Source organism: Malaclemys terrapin, chromosome 18 (assembly GCF_027887155.1).
Source record: "Malaclemys terrapin pileata isolate rMalTer1 chromosome 18, rMalTer1.hap1, whole genome shotgun sequence".
NCBI lineage: Eukaryota > Metazoa > Chordata > Testudines > Emydidae > Malaclemys > Malaclemys terrapin.
This window is the reverse complement of record NC_071522.1, coordinates 9988480-10006600: the sequence shown is the minus strand read 5'-3', so window position 1 is coordinate 10006600 and position 18121 is coordinate 9988480. Positions and strand designations below refer to the sequence as shown.

General features: G+C 48.6%; 1 protein-coding gene across 3 annotated transcripts in view; it reads right to left on the bottom strand.

The window, feature by feature from the left end:
- The window catches only part of SGSM2 (small G protein signaling modulator 2), a 131280-nt gene extending 113805 nt beyond the window's left edge, over nt 1-17475 (bottom strand). For all 3 annotated transcript variants that reach the window (XM_054008510.1, XM_054008511.1, XM_054008512.1), the window contains exon 1: nt 17277-17475. In XM_054008510.1, the coding sequence (XP_053864485.1) occupies nt 17277-17333 (57 nt within the window). In that variant the 5' untranslated portion in view covers nt 17334-17475. The remainder of the gene's footprint in view (nt 1-17276) is intronic.
- Between the last annotated feature and the right edge of the window lie 646 nt (nt 17476-18121).

The window sequence follows — 18121 nt, the reverse complement described above, 5'->3', positions numbered from 1 at the left end:
AAGGCTATTGTGTGGGGGTGGTGTGAGATCACAAAAAATATTGCCGTGAAGAGAGGGAGAAGTGTAGGTATCGCAATCACTAGGGGGAGGCAAAGATGGCGTTCTTAATGGTGCTGGCAGTGGCTTTGCCTTCGGATCTGGGCTCCCGGCCAGCAGCAGCCGCTCTCCAGCTGCCCAGCTCTGAAGTCAGCGCGGCCGCCAGCAGCAGCGCAGAAGTAAGGGTGGAAATACCAGGAGTATGCCCCTATGAATATGTACAGTCATTTGCTATCACAGGGGTCATCGCAGCCTGAAATATTTTCAAAGGGGGAGCCCAGCAAAAAAAAGTTTTTGAACCCCTGGTTTATAGCATCGGCCTGAGCAGCAGGAGATTTGGGTTTGATTCCTGGCACGACGACAGATGCCCTGGGGGTATGTCTACATTGCATTATAAACCCAGGTCTGTGGGACCCAGGATGGTGGACTGGGTGGTTCCAAGCCCATACTAGGCAGACTTCCTGATTCGGGTCTGGGGCTTCAGCTGGGTCCGCCCTACAAAATGACAGGGCTTGGACCAGTCACAGCAGGACTTGGGCTCTGACCCACCTCTGCAGCAGGGTCCTAGAACCCTGGTCCTGAGTGCTGGCCGAGTTGAGTCAGATTGATGTACGTGCTGATGGAAGGGGGGGCTTGGGCTCAAAGTGAGTCAGTGTGTGCAGTGCAGATATATCCTGTGTGACCCTGAGCAGGTCACTTCATCTCTTGGTGCCTCTTTTGTAAAACAGGGACAATGCTTTAACCTCACCCTGGCAACGTTTGTTAGTGCTGACGGACTGCGGTGACGACAGCAGAAAAGGACCAGGCACCGGCAATGAGAGCTTTGGCTTCCTGTGACTGCTACTGACTCAGAGGGTCACTGCAGGCAGATCATTCCAAGGCTGAGCACCCACAACGACGGCTAAATCAAGGGGAGCTGAGGCGCTCAGTCCTTGGTGCCTCGGTTTTCCCACTCACAAAATGGGAATGTTACTTCCTGTTACAAGGGGGCAGCATGGCTCAGTAAATAGAGCCCATGACTAGAAGTCAGGAGACCTGGGTTCCCCTTCCACCTCTGCCACTGACTTTGCGGTTCACCCTTGGGCAAGTCACCTAAATTATTTATGCATCAGTTTCACCAGATGGTAGATAATGAGGATGCTCATAACTTTCCTGCTTGAGTACAGCACTTTGTAATCCAGGGGTGAAAAATATTACACAGATGCTCCGTAACAGGAATATTAGCCCTCACCTCTGAACAGGGGGTGTAGACCCCTGGATGAAATGTGTGAGTGAGTGCCCTGTATTATTATTATACATCATTGCTCTAATCCACCCCACTATCTAACCCTCTGTCTAGCTTTATATCCTACTTCCCGCAGTGGCCAGGTTCTTCAGAGATAAGTGAACACTAAACATAGGTCTAAAGTATGGTTTTAAAGAAGCGTTTACTAAACCAGCCCTGGGTTTTGCTTTTAAATCCAACAACAAAACAACTCTGAAAAAAATTGCAAACAAGGTAACCATCCCAGCCCATGCTAGTGCACAAGACCCAGACTACTAAGAGTGAAACTGACCAAGTAGGCGCTATTTGACGGACCTTTAAAACTGCTAAGCTTAGACGTTCCTTGACTTCTAAGGGCTGGACTCTGCATTCACGTTCACATGTGAGTGCATGAGTGGTCTCGCTGGCACGACTAACTGTTTGCAGGATCAGGGCCGACATTAGGGGAAGTCAGATATAGCTAATCTGCCGCTTCGTCTCCCGGAAACAGAAGTCTGGATTTTTAGCCCTCTGCACCATTGTATGTGCTGTTTTCTCGCCCCCTTTTAATCCCTTCCTCTTTTCTTCCTGCATTCGGGTCTCTCCCCCTCAGCATTATTGCCTATTCCGACTGATGCCACGGCAGTGGGTGTTGCTTTGGGCCAAGTCTGTGACCCAGTACGATGCCCACTGAGGACAACCAGACCACCCACATGCTCTAAGTCAGGCATATGCTTCAGTATCTCGCTGAGTGAAAGCTGAAAAGAGCTCACCCGGTCCCTTCTGCGACCCAGCCACAAGACAGAAGAGCTGACGGAAGTAAAGGTGGTGACCTGCAATACCTCGAACTGGCAATTACTCCCCTCAGAGTCGGATGTCGCAGTCTAGCCCTGTGAGTGCTTTACACACATCCCTCAATCTGAACATTTCTCCTCGTCACCCTCCCCTCTGTGCCACTCAGGCACTTTGTTTTCTATTGAAGGCCTCCGGAGTTCCTCCATCATTCACGATTCCTCATAGCTCCTGAGGCCTCGCACAACGTGTCCCCGGCAAGCAGCTAACCTCGTCCTGATCCCTTGACGACAGCAGGCTTCAGGATTTCCACACCAAGAAATCTACTGATTGGCGTTGGAGTGCTGCCGGCCCACTTCTGCAGGGGGGTTTCCTGGCCCCAGAGAGGGCATCTGGCCCACGGTTTGGACCCTTTAAAGGGAAGGTATGAAACCGTATTTGCTAGAAATGAACATTTCCGGACAATCTAACATCTCTTTTCCCTGGAGCTGGGGAACGGATGTGGCGAAGGCTCTGCTCCTGCAAACATTCACATGCTTCACTTCACCCACACGAGGAGCACCACTGAAATCACTGGAAGCCATCACAGGATTAAAGCCCGACCCAAACCACGGCCAGTCCGAACCAGACCCGACCCCATGTGTGTCACGTAGTTTTCAGACCTGACCCAAACCCGACACTTGTAGGCAGGTCCTGTCAGGTTGAGATCCAGGGCGAGCTGCAAGGTCTACCCACCGGCCTGGACTTAATTTCCTTTGTTTCCTCCATGGAGCCACCAGGGTAATTCCCCCGCTGCTCCTTTCATCTTCCCACAGCCTGTTCCCCCACCCCAGCCTGCCGGCTGCTCCCAACACTGGCCCAGCACCATGCACTGAAGGGCAGGCGCTCCCTGCAAACCTGAGTCAGTGGCCTTGCCTCAGATTTGGGGCTCGGCCCTCCTGCTGCCCCGTGCTCACAATCCTCCTTCGGTCGCCTCCTGCCAGTTGGCTCGGCATGGTGGCGACCACATGCCCCGTTCCTGCCAGCCGCCACCCCCTTGCTGTGTCCCGCCCGCACTGCGGAGCGAAAGGCCCTGCAGCTTGTCGGCACCCTCCCTCCGCAGCGGGCACAGCACAGCAAGGCGCCGGCAGGAACAGGGCACGCAGCTGACACCGCGCCGATCCCATGGGCCGGAGGAGGGGATCTGAAAAGACCTGGCCCGAGCCAGAGCAGGTCGGGTTGTTTTTATACCGACTCCACCCAACGTTTGTCGTCGGGTCCCACTGGCTTCAGGTCGGGTTGCAAGGGTCTGGATAGGGCCTTACTTAGATAATTACTTAGCACTGTTGGTAGCCCTATAAACAGGCCTGGTGCCAGTAGGGTGCCTGGCACCCCGCCCGTGTGTTTGTATCATTAAGACTGACTATTAACACAGCATACAACAAAGTTACTCGTCTTGTTTCCCGCAGCTGTGACAAGTTGCTTTTAAGAGCCATGCCCTAGAAACTCCACTCACACTAGGCAAGTTACAAGCAGGTTAGTGCTCGGACCGGAGGCCTCCGAAGATCGCTGAGGTGGTGCAAGAAATGGCTTGGTGATTCAGTAGGGGACACCCCCCCGCATACATCACACCAGGGTGGAGGGCTATCACAGTACGCAGCAGCGTTGGGGGTGCTTGGGACAATACCTAGACCTGGGGTTCTGGTCACTTGCTGTTGTCTAAAATCCACAGCATTTTTCTTTCAAGAAGAGGCATTTATTTACCCCAGCATCCTGGCCAGTTTCAGCTGGGGTAATTACTGAATACTCCATCGGTTTCAGTTGGACCAATTCTTCATTTCCTCTGCTCAAGAGCTGCGTGGCACTGCTGCGGGATATTAAACAGAAGCCATGGTTCATCCTAGAAGCAACTGCATTTCAGTGGCAGGAAAAACAATTCCAGTTTCTAAAGTGTTTTAGAATCACAGAATACCAGGGTTGGAAGGGAACTCAGGAGGTCATCTAGTCCAACCCACTGCTCAAAGCAGGACCAATCCCCAGACAGATTTTCACCCCAGTTCCCTAAATGGCCCCCCTCAAGGATTGAACTCACAACCCGGGGTTTAGCAGGCCAATGCTCAAACCCGGGATCTTTCAGGATGAAAGCCGCTAAGGTTATCCTTCTTGTATTCATTTCCCAGCTAGACCAAGAGCTTTGTTTGAGTACAGTAATGGCAAAAGCACCATTTCAGTAGGCAGCAAATAAAGAGCTGGAAAAAGCCTGCTTTATGAGCTTACTTGTCACAATAGATTTTCCTGCAGAGAGAGAGAGAGAGAGAGGTTTGAAACACAGACATATAGCCAGCCTCGGCACGAAGCCCAGTTGAGTCAAATCTTCAAAACACATTACTTGTCTCTCTCTCTATTAGAGTCAACAAAATAAATTCTTTACCAGTGGAAACACCCGCGAAAAAAAGCAAATACATTATTAAGCATTTCCAAAGACTTCAACTGAAAGGTTTTATGGGAAATAAAAATATATATATATATATTTCAAGCCACTTGGTGGAAATTCTAACCAACTTATTCCTGGAAAGAGAACTGAATTTCAATAGATTCAGTATAAGCAGTGAAAAAAAATATATAAAATTAGAAGATCATTAAAGATCGAGGCGATTTGGAAATAATGCGTCATGGGAAACGGACTGCTGCTTTAAGGAGTGAAGGGAAGCAGCCATTGAGAACGCCCCCATGGAGATGGGTAACTACATTATTTAAGACTGGAGAGGAGAACACAAGAGCAACAGGTGTGATGTAACAGTCAGGCATTAGCAGTCATGCTGCAAGCGGCATGAAGTGAGGCTGCGAGGCTGGAAATCCTACGTCTGTACCGTTGTGGATAGGCAGCACGGTCTAGTGGAAAGAGCACTGGACTGGGAGCCAGGAGATCGGGGGTCACTTCCTGGCCCTGCCACTGACCGGCTGGTTTGACTTTGGGCAAGTCAGCGCTTGTCTACACATGCTTCAGTGAGGTATAAGTTTTAATCCACACTAGCATGTTGCACGCTAATTGACCCGTGCGGACCCTGCTGACATGCACTAAAAGTTCCCCAGTGCACCTGTGGAACAACATTGACAAACACTAGAGAACATTAAGTGAACTAAAATTTACACCCCTCTGAGGTGGATTAAAGCACCATGTAGACATGGCCTCACTTTATGCCCCTGTGTGTCTGTTCCCCCTCTCACCCTCTGTCTGTCTCTGTAGACTATGAAATCTCCAGGGGAGAGGCTGTCTCTTACTCGGTGTACGTTCAGTGACAATACTCTGGTTGGGGCCTCTACGCAGACTGTAATTAACGATTATACCCACAAAGAACATTATTTAGGTTGCAAAGTCGAGCATTCCAAAGCTAGAAAACACCAGATTTAAGGCTGTCTTTGCCACCTTAATTCTGCCCCCTTGTGCACCCATTCTATGACTGAATGAAGCAGGATTCCTTTGGAAAAAAAATAGTATATGATAATGTAATTAACGACTGGCCCATAATGCATATACACAAGGGGGCAGAATTAAAGCTATATTTAAGGTTGTCTCCCCCTGCCCAAATTTCATGAAAGATTCATCCTGTTTTCTGGCTTTTGCCAAAATTCTCTCAAGGAATGCAGTCAGAGAATAGACATGGTGATTTGTCCGAGTTTCTCTCTCAGCAAAACCTAAACGGAATTTTTTGGGACAAAGAAAAGGCACTTCTCTAGCCAAAGGCTTCCCCCTCGCTGAATTTCATAGGCTGCGAACAATGGAGGTGCTAGAGCTTTTTAAAAAAAAATATTGCAAGAATCTTTTATAATGGTAAGTGTTTGGCAACCCATTTACTGGGGTCACTACCAGCTTCCCCTATAATAATATAAACTTAAGTGGTTTAAAAACAAGGCTTTTAAAAACAAAACAAACAAACCAACCAACCAGTATTTTCAAAGGCAACTAGATGATTTAGGAGCAGATTTTTGTCTGGCCTCATGTACCAATGGGCTAAAAATAGGGAAGCACTGGAATGGGCTTCCAAGGAGATTGTGCATCCCCGTTACTGAAGGTTTTTAAGAACAGGTTAGAGTAGACCATGACGTCTCAGGGACAGTCTGGATTTACCCGGTCCTGCCTCAGTGCAGGGGGGCTGGATTGGGTGACCCCTTCCAGCCCTACATTTCTATGATTCTACGACTTCATGCTGGGACTGAATTGCTGGCTACGTTTGAACCAGGATCTTTTTGTTTTAATTCAGAGGCTTTGCTGGGCGCAGGTGTTCTGGGCCCACACCATCCTCCTTTGTCCACCGCCCGGATGTCCGGAGACGTGGGGCCTGTTGCTTTTCTCTGAGCTTTGTTCATGTGATTTAAGCACTTGAACAGCTGAGGAACGTTACAGGAGAGTAAAGTTGCACACAGCAGACTGAACGAGCCAGCCTCGAAATCACTGATGTCGTGCTCTCCCCACAATACACTGACACACCCTTTGTCTGGGATTCACGTACTAATGACACCTAGCTCCTGTACAGTGCATCACATCAGGAGATCTCAAGGCGGTTTACAAAGGGGGATCAGTATCATTATTCCTATTTTTATATAATAGCCAGTGTGCTTTTGCCTCCTCCTGTTAAATGTGAGCAAGGTGGCAGAACAACACACTTCACCGTAACACTCCAAGTATTGTACAAAGCAGCTAATTACCATTATCCTCCCACCCCTCGTCACAGATGGGGAAAGTGAGGGACAGAGAGATTGTGATTTGGCCAAGGTCAGACAGCAAGTTAATGGTAGAGCAGGTTCCTGAGTCTGAGACCAGACCCTCGTGATATATCAATACCGCATCTCAAGCTTGCTTGCGTGGTGTGGTTGGATTGGGAGCGACTAGGTGGGGAAAAAAGCTCAAAGGATGGCCAGTGTTTGAAAACCAGCATGAGCCCATGGCTTTAACTTTCACGTCACAAAACGACCCAGTGTATTTCCAGATGACACTGCCGTACGATGAGCGTTGTAGGTTGGCCATTGACGTTGTAGTGAAAGTGAGGACGACCATTCAGGGCAAGTGTAAAGCTGCCACATAATCCACATTTTGGGTTTAAAGAGACAGAGCCAGGAAGTTTAAGGCAAAATAGTGGGTTTTGTTCATAAGTGTACGTGTGTGTATGAGTTTATATAAATACAATCACTTTTGTATACTAAACAAAGAAATCAGTGACATGTTTTTCTTAACCCAAACATTGTCCTATCGACTTAGTATGTGAGAATCTGAAAGTGAAACTGACTAGTTCATTTTTATGGTCCAAGCCACATTGAAGTGAGGAAGGTAGATAGCATGAAGGATTTTAAAACAGGTAGGGTGGGGCTTTCAAAAGTACCCAAGTAACTTTCATTGATTCACAAAGAGCTCGATATACCTGTGCTTCATTCCACCTGGAATCAGACTCTAGGTCACAGCTTTTTCCCTTGACTTCAACGTGGCTTGCAGATACTTGCCCACAATTGTGTTTTGTGCAGACATGGGCATTACATCAGAGGCATTCAAAAGAGCCTTTAAGAAGGTGGGCAAGTATTGGAATGAACGGGTCAATATGTACCACCACTGGCCTCTAGTGGACGGAATCAGAATTTCTCAACTGTGCAATAGGCCTTATACCGCTAACAGTGAATGGGGATTCTCTTTTAGCTCAAGTGGTAGAATCTATGATTCAGGAGTAGGAGGCTACTGCTAATAGTGCAATGAGATTTTTCTTCAACTCAAGCGGTAGGGGTTTGTTTGTTTTTGTTTGTTTGCAGGATCTAAGTTCATTCCTTGCTGTCACAGTGGTATCCCAATTAAATACATAGTACAGTAGCACACCAAGTGCATTGCTGATCACAAATAACAAAAGTGAGGGGCAGACAGAGATTGTAAGCGACATGCCCAAGGACACCCTGTAAGAGAATCCAGATCTCGTCTCGCAGATCCCTGCTCTAATCACTAGCCCACACTGCCTTCCATTCTTGTTTGCTCCCAGTATCTCTAGTACTGATACAACATGTTGCGGGAAGCAACGCATTTAGGTTTTCCATATCATTTTAATATAGTCCATCATAAACTGAGAGTGAGAACTTGACTACGATGCCATATCTCTGAGCGCTAAAGCCAAGAAAGCAACAAAGGATTTCAACATTCTCCAGAAAACAAAACAAGACGCCAGACACTGCAGCTGTTTCCAAAAGCAACGTTACAAGACTAAATACAAACCAATGCTGGGGCCAGCGTATCAGCAATGGAAGCGAATCCAAGCAGGAAAGCAGCCCTAACCTCACGGGTATGGTGGATAAATGAATTTATCCCTAGGCACAGACGACTCGACCTTCAGTGCGGTCAAAGAGAAACTCAATCAACAGCATCAGACGTGTGGGGGGAAATAAGACATTTACAACATAGATACGTGCAGGCTGGAACAACATCAAACAAACAGGTTTAAAAAAAAAGTTTTAATGTCTACTGCACTTACAAAAAATATTGCGGCAGACTGAACCTCAATATGAATAATACTGTTGTACAGAGCTTTTCATCAGTAGATCTCCAAGCACTTTACAGAGAAGGTCAGTATAGTTAGCCCCATTTTACAGATGAACAAACTGATGCACCAAGGTTGAATGACTCACCTAAGGTCATCCAGGAGGCCAGTTGCAAAGGTGGGAATAGGACCCAGGTCTCCTGTATCCCAAGAGTCCTGAATGCCTAAAATTGCCTTATCTACTAGACCAGAAGGTCTCCTATGTGGCTACATGGCTATTCCTCTTCCCTCTCCTACAGCCTAATCAGCCTCCAAAGTTTGATCCAATGAAGATGGCAGCATGTTTTGAACAAGACAGTGTCATCTAATTTCAGAGGAGGATTGAGGCTAAGTGACATTTGGTCTAGCGGATAGAGCACTGGGCTGGGAATCACGATATCTGAGCTCTGGCAGTGTTGTGGCTCCTTGTTCAAGTTACATCCAGTTTTGTGCCTCGGTTTCCCCATCTGTAAAATGGGGATAATAAATACTTACCCTTCGTTATAAGGCACTTGGAGATCTCTAGCTATGTAATCAGAGCTAAGCATTATTCTTAGAATGATGTTGGGCTTTTCCCCACTCCTGAGTATGCAGTGAACACCTGTGCATTAAAGATGGGCTCCAGTCAAGAGATTCAGATGTGGGTTTCAAACAACCCAATTTTTGTCGGTGTTCAGAAGTGGGGATTTGTCTGGCCTCGTCTAATGGCAGGGGCCCACCTGCACGTTACAAACCAGCCCGGGGGTTTGGATTCCATCCACGAATCCCTGCCCTTCTGCGCCACCTGACCTCCACCACTTTTCACTCCTTCCACCGGCCTTCCCTCCACGCCCATGTAACAGCTGAACAGCCTGGGGTGTGCTGCCGTTTGTGAAGCTACAGACTGCCGGGATATTTGCCATGCCACTGGCACCAAAGCAAATTCCCAGGCGGGGGATCAAGTCTGCGCTCAGGAACCCAGCTCTGGGTCTTTTGCAAATGCAAAACAACACAAACGACGATGTATACAACTAAAAACTCCCCCCGCAGCACTGGCTACTGGAGCTCCTGTCCCACGGGGCTGGGCCTGACTCCCCGCTTTGGGCATCGTGACCAATGGTTGCAGCACCACTTGCTCAGATTTGGCCTCCCCCTCGCTCCCCCCACCCCATCATCATGACAAAGGGGAGGCCAGGCCAGGCCAAACCTGGGTGGTGCTGTGACCCTTGCACCAGCTTGCAAAGGGCGGAACAGAGCCCACCCCAGCGGGGCAGGATGAATGCAGGGCAGGCTTGCTCAGCCACCCATCCCCCCAGCACCTCCCACCCCCTCCAGGGCAGGAACTGATCCCCGACTCCCCCCTCCCAGGATAAAAAGAAATAACACAAAATTCCCAAAAAATAAAATGAAAAGTTATACAAAATAAAAGGCATGTCATGGGGCTCTACTCAAGAGCAGGCCAGGCTGCAGGCATTAGTGGGGAGGGGCAGGGGACACATTATACTGCACATGAACCCCCAGAGGAACATCCAGGAACAATAAAAGGTGGCACTTGGACCAATAATCCCTGGCACCTTCAAAGCACTTTACATAACCTGATGCTAAGTGCGCCTGGAAGGCCAATGCTATCATCCCAATTTAGCCAAATGGGTTAAGTGACTTGCCCAAGGACATGGGGGGAGGAGTCTGAGCTGACAGCAGAACTCAGACATTCCTGGATCCCAGTTCTGCACTTCCCCCCCTCGAACTCTACAACCACGTTCTAAGATAGGCTTAGTACAAAGGAGGTAAAAGCCGGGTAATTAGACGGCATTTTTACATGCGTCATGCACAGGAGAGGCGAATGGAAAATCAGCACAAAAGCCAGGCTGAGGGAAACAGGCAGAGAAGTCAGGTACAGGGCAAGATATGGGTGTGGCCCAACAACACGCAACAGGTTGGCCAAGACCAGTTATGCTCATAGTTTTCTTACTGCCTTCTTCCCAAACCACAAATATGCTGCTGTGCTCCATCCAGCAGGCGCTGCTGCTCACAGATCAGCTGAGCTGGACTGGATGACCTGATAGGTCCTTTCCATCTCTAATGGACAGCTGGCAGAAAACGTTATGTCCCAAATGTCCTTATTAATTATGCATAGAGGAGTTTGGGCATCTGTCCAGCTCAGCAGGGCAGGGTTTCCTGGACCCAACGCACGTCAGACATGCCACAAACAGGCTGTGTTTTAAGACACCGGTTTTATTAATACAATTTAGAAGAAGAGTAACTGACTGTTGTACAACTGGCAAAACTAGCACCACGGGAGGACTGGTTTGGAAGTGAAAAGAAAAAAGCACAAAGCAGGAACCTTGCAAATCCAGCCCCACTAAGATTCTTAATTAGTTACAACAAGCAAACTGACTTCAGCTCAGCCATGGCTTCATCGCGGAGCCTTGTTCAATGCCCAGTTCTGTCTCCGTATCGAGAGAGCCATTTGTCTGGCCTGTCGAGTCAAGACATTGCTGAAACCTCTCTTATCTCTGCTGTTGTCATCTTACTGTGGTTTTGAGCTTGACTTTAATCGGCTGAAGAGACCATAAGCGTTCTGAAAGGGATAGAAAACCTCATGCTTCAGGGCTTAATTCAACCTCTTACTAATGTGGGTCAGGAGGAAACCTTCCCTGTGGGCAGGTTATCCCATAATTGCTTCCTGCAGGGTGTCTTGCAACTTCCTCTGAAGTTAGAGACTGGATACTGGATTAACAGGACCTTGGGTCTGATCCAGTCTGCTAGTTCCTAAATTCTTATAGATATTTTAATTTAGTTAGTGACAGTATTGATAAATGCAAAGGATGACCAATCCTGTGACAGATTGTTGCCTTTGGTAATGGAATATTGTCTATCCCCCACTATTTCATGTTGATGCAATTCTGATTCATGCTGGTTTAATTGTATTTTTTTTTAGGGCTGTCAAGTGATTAAAAAAATTAATTGCAATTAATCGCACTGTTAAACAAGAATAGAATACCATTTATTTAAATATTTTTGGATGTTTTCTACATTTTCAAATATATTGATTTCAATTACAACACAGAATACAAAACGTACAGTGCTCACTTCATCTTTATTTTTGATTACAAGTATCTGCACTGTAAAAAAAATCAAGAAATAGTATTTTTCAATTCACCTAATGCAAGTACTGTACTGCAATCTCTTTATCATGAAAGTTGAACTCACAAATGTAGAATTATGTACAAAAAAAACTGCATTCAAAAATAAAATAATGTAAAATTTTAGAGCCTGCAAGTCCACTCAGTCCTACTTCTTGTTCAGCCAATTGCTCAGACAGACAAGTTTGTTTACATTTGCAGGAGATAATGCTGCCCACTTCTTATGTCACCTGAACGTGAGAACGGGCATTCTCATTGTACAGTTGTAGCCAGCGTCGCAAGATATTAACGTGCCAGATGTGCTAAAGAGTCATATGTCCTTTCATGCTTCAAGCACCATTCCAGAGGCCACGTGTCCATGTGGATGACGGGTTCTGCTCGATAACAATCCAAAGCAGTGCGGACCAACGCATGTTCATTTTCATTATCTAAGTTAGATGCCACTAGCAGAAAGTTGGTTTTCTTTTTTGGTGGTTCGGGTTCTGTAGTTTCCACATCCGAGTGTTGCTTTTTTAAGACTTCTGAAAGCGTGCTCCACACCTCAGCCCTCTCAGATTTCGGAAGGCACTTCAGATTCTTAAACCGTGGGTCGAGTGCTGTAGCTATCTTTAGAAATCTCACATTGCAGATTTGACAAAACACGAAGAAGGTACCAGTGAAAGTGTTCTTAAAATGAACACCGTGCTGGGTCATCATCCGAGACTGATATAACATGAAATATATCACAGAATGTGGGTAAAACAGAGCAGGGGACATACAATTCTCCCCCAAGGAGTTCAGTCACAAATTTAATTAATGCATAATTTTTTTAACGAGCGTCATCAGCATGGAAGCATGTCCTCTGGAATGGTGGCTGAAGCATGAAGAGGCATATGAATGTTTAGCATATCTGGCACGTAAATATCTTGCAATGCTGGCTACAAAAGTGCACCGCAAATGCCTGTCCTCACTTTCTGGTGACATTGTAAATAAGAAGAGGGCAGCATTATCTCCTGTAAGCGTAAATAAACTTGTTTGTCTTAGCAACTGGCTGAACGTGAAGTAGGACTGAGTGGACTTGTAGGCTGTGTAGTTTTACATTGTTTTGGTTTTGAGTGCAGTTATGTAACAAACAAAAAAACTAAATTTGTAAATTGCACTTTCAGGACAAAGACTGCACTACAGTACTTGTATGTGAAACTACAAGAAATACTATTTCTTTTGTTTATCACTTTTACAGTGCAAATATTTGTAATAAAAAATAATATGCGCTTTGATTTCAATTACAACAGAGAATACAATATATACGAAAACATAGAAAAACATCCAAAATATTTAATGAATTTCAATTGGTATTCTGTTGTTTAACAGGGCAATTAAAACGGCAATTAATTGCCATTAATTTTTTTAATCGCCATTAATTTTTTTTTAGTTAATCACGTGAGTTCACTGCGATTAATCGACAGCCCTAATGTTTTTGCATTTCACTATCCGAATGATAAACACAAACAGATTTGATCTAACAACGACCCACTACAGAATACAGGGGTAATTAACCTCTGGTTCCCCGGATTCCTAAACTGGCTTTTTTTAACCTCTCCCCAAACAAACCCCTCCCCTAGTGATCAGCCTTTGGATCCAATCCTTGCACAGCCACTGAAAGAGCAGGGAACTGTGGGTGCCCGAGGAATGCAGGATCAAGCTTTCTTAATTTAAGCAAGATCGGCTCATGGCCGTACATACATTTAGGCAAACTACCACGTAACAATAAGAAGCATCATTACGAGAAGTGAATGTCCAAAAACACTGTTCCTAAACACAGAAAAAAACCCACCTGATATTTTTGTAATACCACAAAGGAGTCAAGAGATTTATAAAAGCTTTATCTATGTAAAGGAGTGAGTTAAGCCCAGATTCATAGTTTCATAGAGCTTAAGGGCAAACGGGACCATTAAATCAGTAGTCTGACCTCCTGTATATCACAGACCATTAAATTGCACCCAGATACCCCTATGAGAGACCTGGTAACTTGAGTTAAGACTAAACTGCGCCACAGGGACAGAACAGGAGAGACTGAGGTGCCACCAATGCCCAAGGCCATTACAACAGCAGGGAATTCATTAGATGAGATATGCCCATATGATCTCAGCAAGTGATCCATACCCCATGCTGCAGAGGAAGGCAACCCTCTCCTTATTCCCCCCGACACCACACACTTACACGCACACAGACACAGCCAGCCTGACCAGTAGGAAAAATCCCTCCCTAATCTCATATCTGGTCATCAGTTGGACCCTGGCCACATGAACAAGACACAGCAGACAAGCATTTGAGAAAGAGGAAGGTGAAAAAGCCCAGAACAGATCAGGCCAATTGTGCATTGGGGGAAAAAATTCCTTCCTGACCCTGACAGGCATCTACCTGAAGCATGAGATTTGATTTGATTATAGTCACTATTTTAAAGCAGAGTTATGAGCACACTGAGTGCAACACAGAGCTTCCTGTTTTCACCCTGGCCCATAAAGGAAGGGAACCAACAGGGACTCTCAGACTCCAAGACCAGAACAGACCATACAACTATCCAGTCAGAGTTTCTGCACACACAGGCTGCAGAATCTCCCGCAGAAGCTGGATTAAAAAACACATTCTAGGAAGATCTCATCTCATTTTAAAGACTCTAAATGATGGTGAGTTCACCACCTCCCCTGGTAAACTGTTCCAATGTTTAGCTACCCTCACTGCTCGGAAATTGTCTTATTTCAAGGTTGAATTTGTCTAAGCGTCATCTTCCAGCCACTGCCCACCCCAAAATGACCCCCTATGAAATTCACCAGAAACTTTCTTATTGCTACTGATTTTACATAGAAGGGTCTCAGGCACTGCAGCAGTATAAAACCAATAGATTAGATTAGATGCAACTCTCCAAAATTTCCTTTCTTGAAGTGGAGGGGCAGCACAGTAAAGTTTTTGCTAAGAACTGCAGCTGCGTTTTGGCACCACCAGTGCCACCTTTCGGAACACAATTATGAAATTAACTTCAGTCATTTGGTTGGGCAGATCTGATCGATTCTTCAATTGCTTATTTTGCTAAATCACGGAGGCCCAGAAAGGGTTAAACAATTGCAGCTGAACAAACCCTCCATTTCCCAGTCATTGCCTCTTGGAGGGAAATTAGATTTTAATTCAATCTGGCCAAAGCTTATTTTATTTACTCTAGGCAAACTCTTAACTCTATCAGCCTTATTGGCAAACAGATTAAACAAATTCATCACATCAGAAGCGTCATTTTTTGTTGCAATGTTAAACCTGTCACTTAAGAGACCAAAAATCCAGCAGCAACATCCTAATTTTTCACTTGCAACAGAAGACTGAGTGCTTGGCCTAAGTGTTTGTAAAGCCTTTGGGACAGGGACCGTCTCTTTGTTCTGTGTTTGCACGGTGCCTAGATCAACAGGGCACTGGGTCTATAAGAATAAATATAACTCGCACGGGGCTATTTCTCACAAACAGGATCCTGGATCATATTCTTGATCTCAGACAGTGACATCGTATGCTCTCTAAGGCCTGGTCTACACTAGGAAATTAGGTTGGCATAACTACGTCGCTCAGGGGTGTGAAAAATCCACACCTCCGAGCAGTGTAGCGAAGCCAACCTAAGCCCCCACGGAGACAGTGCTAGGCTGACGGAAGAATTCTGCCATTGACGTAGCTACTGCCTCTCGGGGAGGTGGAGTACCTACGTTCCCGCTGGCGTAGTTAGCGTCTACACTGAAGCCCTACAGCGTTTTAAGTGTAGACGCGCCCTAAGGTCCGATCCTGCAAACTCTTAAATCCATAGGAAACTTCATTCATGGGTGTGCGCCCTTCAAGTCAACGGGACAACTCCCGTGATCAATGCTAGGCATGTGTCAGTAGCGGCAATTCAGATATTTCGTGGGGGTTAGGGGCAAGAGCAAACTCCAGTCCTTGCTACCAGCTCCGCACTCCTAGCAGGGACCCTGTTCTCATCCCCGCTCAGTCCCCCACTCCAGGGACCCTGGGGCTCCCTGGCTAGAGAGTCTCCGCTCTTTTACCCGCAGTGTGTCGGCAGACTCCCATGAGCTCCTATACGGGAACAGACTCCCCTCATGTGCCAGGTCGCAACACCATTTGCGCTGGCCACCCTTCCGTCTGTAGAGAGGGTCAGTCAGGCACCTCGGCCGTGCAGCCGGAGCGATTTCATATGGGACCACTGCCTAACGCAGCCCAGCAGTCCGAGGTCATGGCCTGCCCCTGGCTCCGAGGCCTACAGAATATTAAGCAAGTGCAAAAACCTTGGGAGGCACTGAAGGGGCGAATGCCCCTTATCCCCCAATTGGCTCGTGTGTCATTATTTGCAGGATTGGAGCCTCAGCACAGGGTTCTCAGGCCTGACCTTGCTCCGCGACTGACTCCCTGGGGGCTTCTCTCAGCTGAACACCCTGTCCCAGACGCCAGCATCTGCAGCTCTATGGAAGTGAATTGACATTACAGGTGCTACTCTTTATATCTGACCCACAGCAGGCGGCACAAGTGGAGGAATAACTAAAGCCACGAATGACAAAAGCGCCCCGCACACGACTCCTGGGCCCGGCTGCATGTTAGATGCTCCCTAACTCCATTTCCTCCTTTGTAATTTAAATACCATGGGGCGCGACATGTATCCAGCACTGATTAATCCAGCCCCAGCACGAGCCAGTCCCTGCCCTGAAGTGCCTACACGGGGCCAGGTCGAAACGCTGCTGGAAGGACGTGGAAGCAGCACCACTCTGGGCATGTCTCCATCTTTTTTTTATGAATGAGCCTGTCTCTGATCCCCCACTACTGTGTGAGTGTCACCAGAGGCAAGGTGGATGGGGGGGGGGGGATTTCCCCTCCCTGCTGAGCCTGGGCTGCCCCCTGAGCTAACTGGGCACATCTCCCCCAAACCAGCTCTTTCCCCTCTCAGTGCCCAGGCTCACCCCCCCCCCTTGTTAAAGGAGCCGTTTGGGGGGGGAGCCCCTTGCTTCATTCCACTGACACTCCCCAGGGCAGACAGGCACTAGGAGGGGGGTGTTGCACCACTTCATCCCCCAGCCACTGGGGGAGCGGCCTGGTGGGAGCGGTCATTGATCCCCTAAAGACGCTAGAAGGGGCGGGGGTGACTAGGCTTGGCCACAGCCCCCTCGTGCACCGATTCCCCCCCCCCCCCCCCGGCCAGCACGGATCTCTTCCCTCCTTGCTGCCCATAGGGGCTGGCACTGGGGGAGGGGGGAATAGGGACAGCCCCCTGATCTCCAACTGGGGGGCAGCTTTCACTGCTCCCCGTTATGCCCCCTCCTTCGCAAGGCTCCAGCGCAGGGAACCTGGCGCTGCCCGGACTAACCCCAGGCGAACCCCGCAGCCCCCCCCGTGGGAGCCCCCCCGCGCGGGGACCCCCCTAGGCGAACCCCGCAGCCCCCCTCCGTGGGACCCCACCAGGCGAACCCCGAAGCCCCCCCGTGGGACCCCACCAGGCGAACCCCCCCCCCGTGGGACCCCACCAGGCGAACCCCGCAGCCCCCCCCGGGCTCTCACCTCCTTCTTGACGTTCCAGAGCAATTTCTCCTTCGCCGCGTCCCCCGCGCCGCTCATGGCTGGGGCTGCAGCCGCGGGCCGAGGCGGCCCCGGGGGCTCAGCGCGCTCCGGCCGGGGCGGGGGCCTGCCCCCCGGGACACAGCCACGCACCCTGCAGCCCAGCAAAGCAACGCTGCTGCTGCCGCCGCTGCACTGGGCGCCTCTCAGCAGCCATCTTCCGAGCCTCCTGCCTGACGTCAGACTCCTGGCCCGGCCCCCTCCCCCGGGAGAGATTATTTGGCAACAATACAGTGTGATGGGGGGCGGGGGGGGTTACACCTGCCTGCAAAGGGGGCGAGCCTGCCTGCGTGCAAACGCCCGGAGCTGGCAGCACCCTAGCAACCAGCAGGCCTGATCCGCCCCCCCCGTGCACCGATTCTAGGGATTAGCCCCCACCCAGCTGGGAAGGAGCAGCAGAGCCGCGAGCAGGAGGGAAGCCCCTCATCCGCCTCGGGAACCAGCGCTGCTCTCCCCTGCCCGCTGGGAAAGGAAAACAGAGCAGCGGGGCTGGGAGCAGGAGAACATCAGACCTGAAGCTGGTTGCACGGGGGGGTATCAAGACCAGAATAAACCCCGGGAGGTTACGTGAATGAAATACATGCCCGCAAGAGGAGGCTGGGAACAGTACCGAGGGTGGAGGGGTGTTTCTAAAGCAATGGTTGCCCTTGCAAGACACACGCAACGGCTAACAGTCACATTGGGTGGGGGGAAAGGGGAATTCTTTTATTTTTAAACTCCTTACGAGTGTTAACAACTGAAAACCCAGGAACAACACGCGTCAGGGACTTGCTAAACCCAGGGCAGCT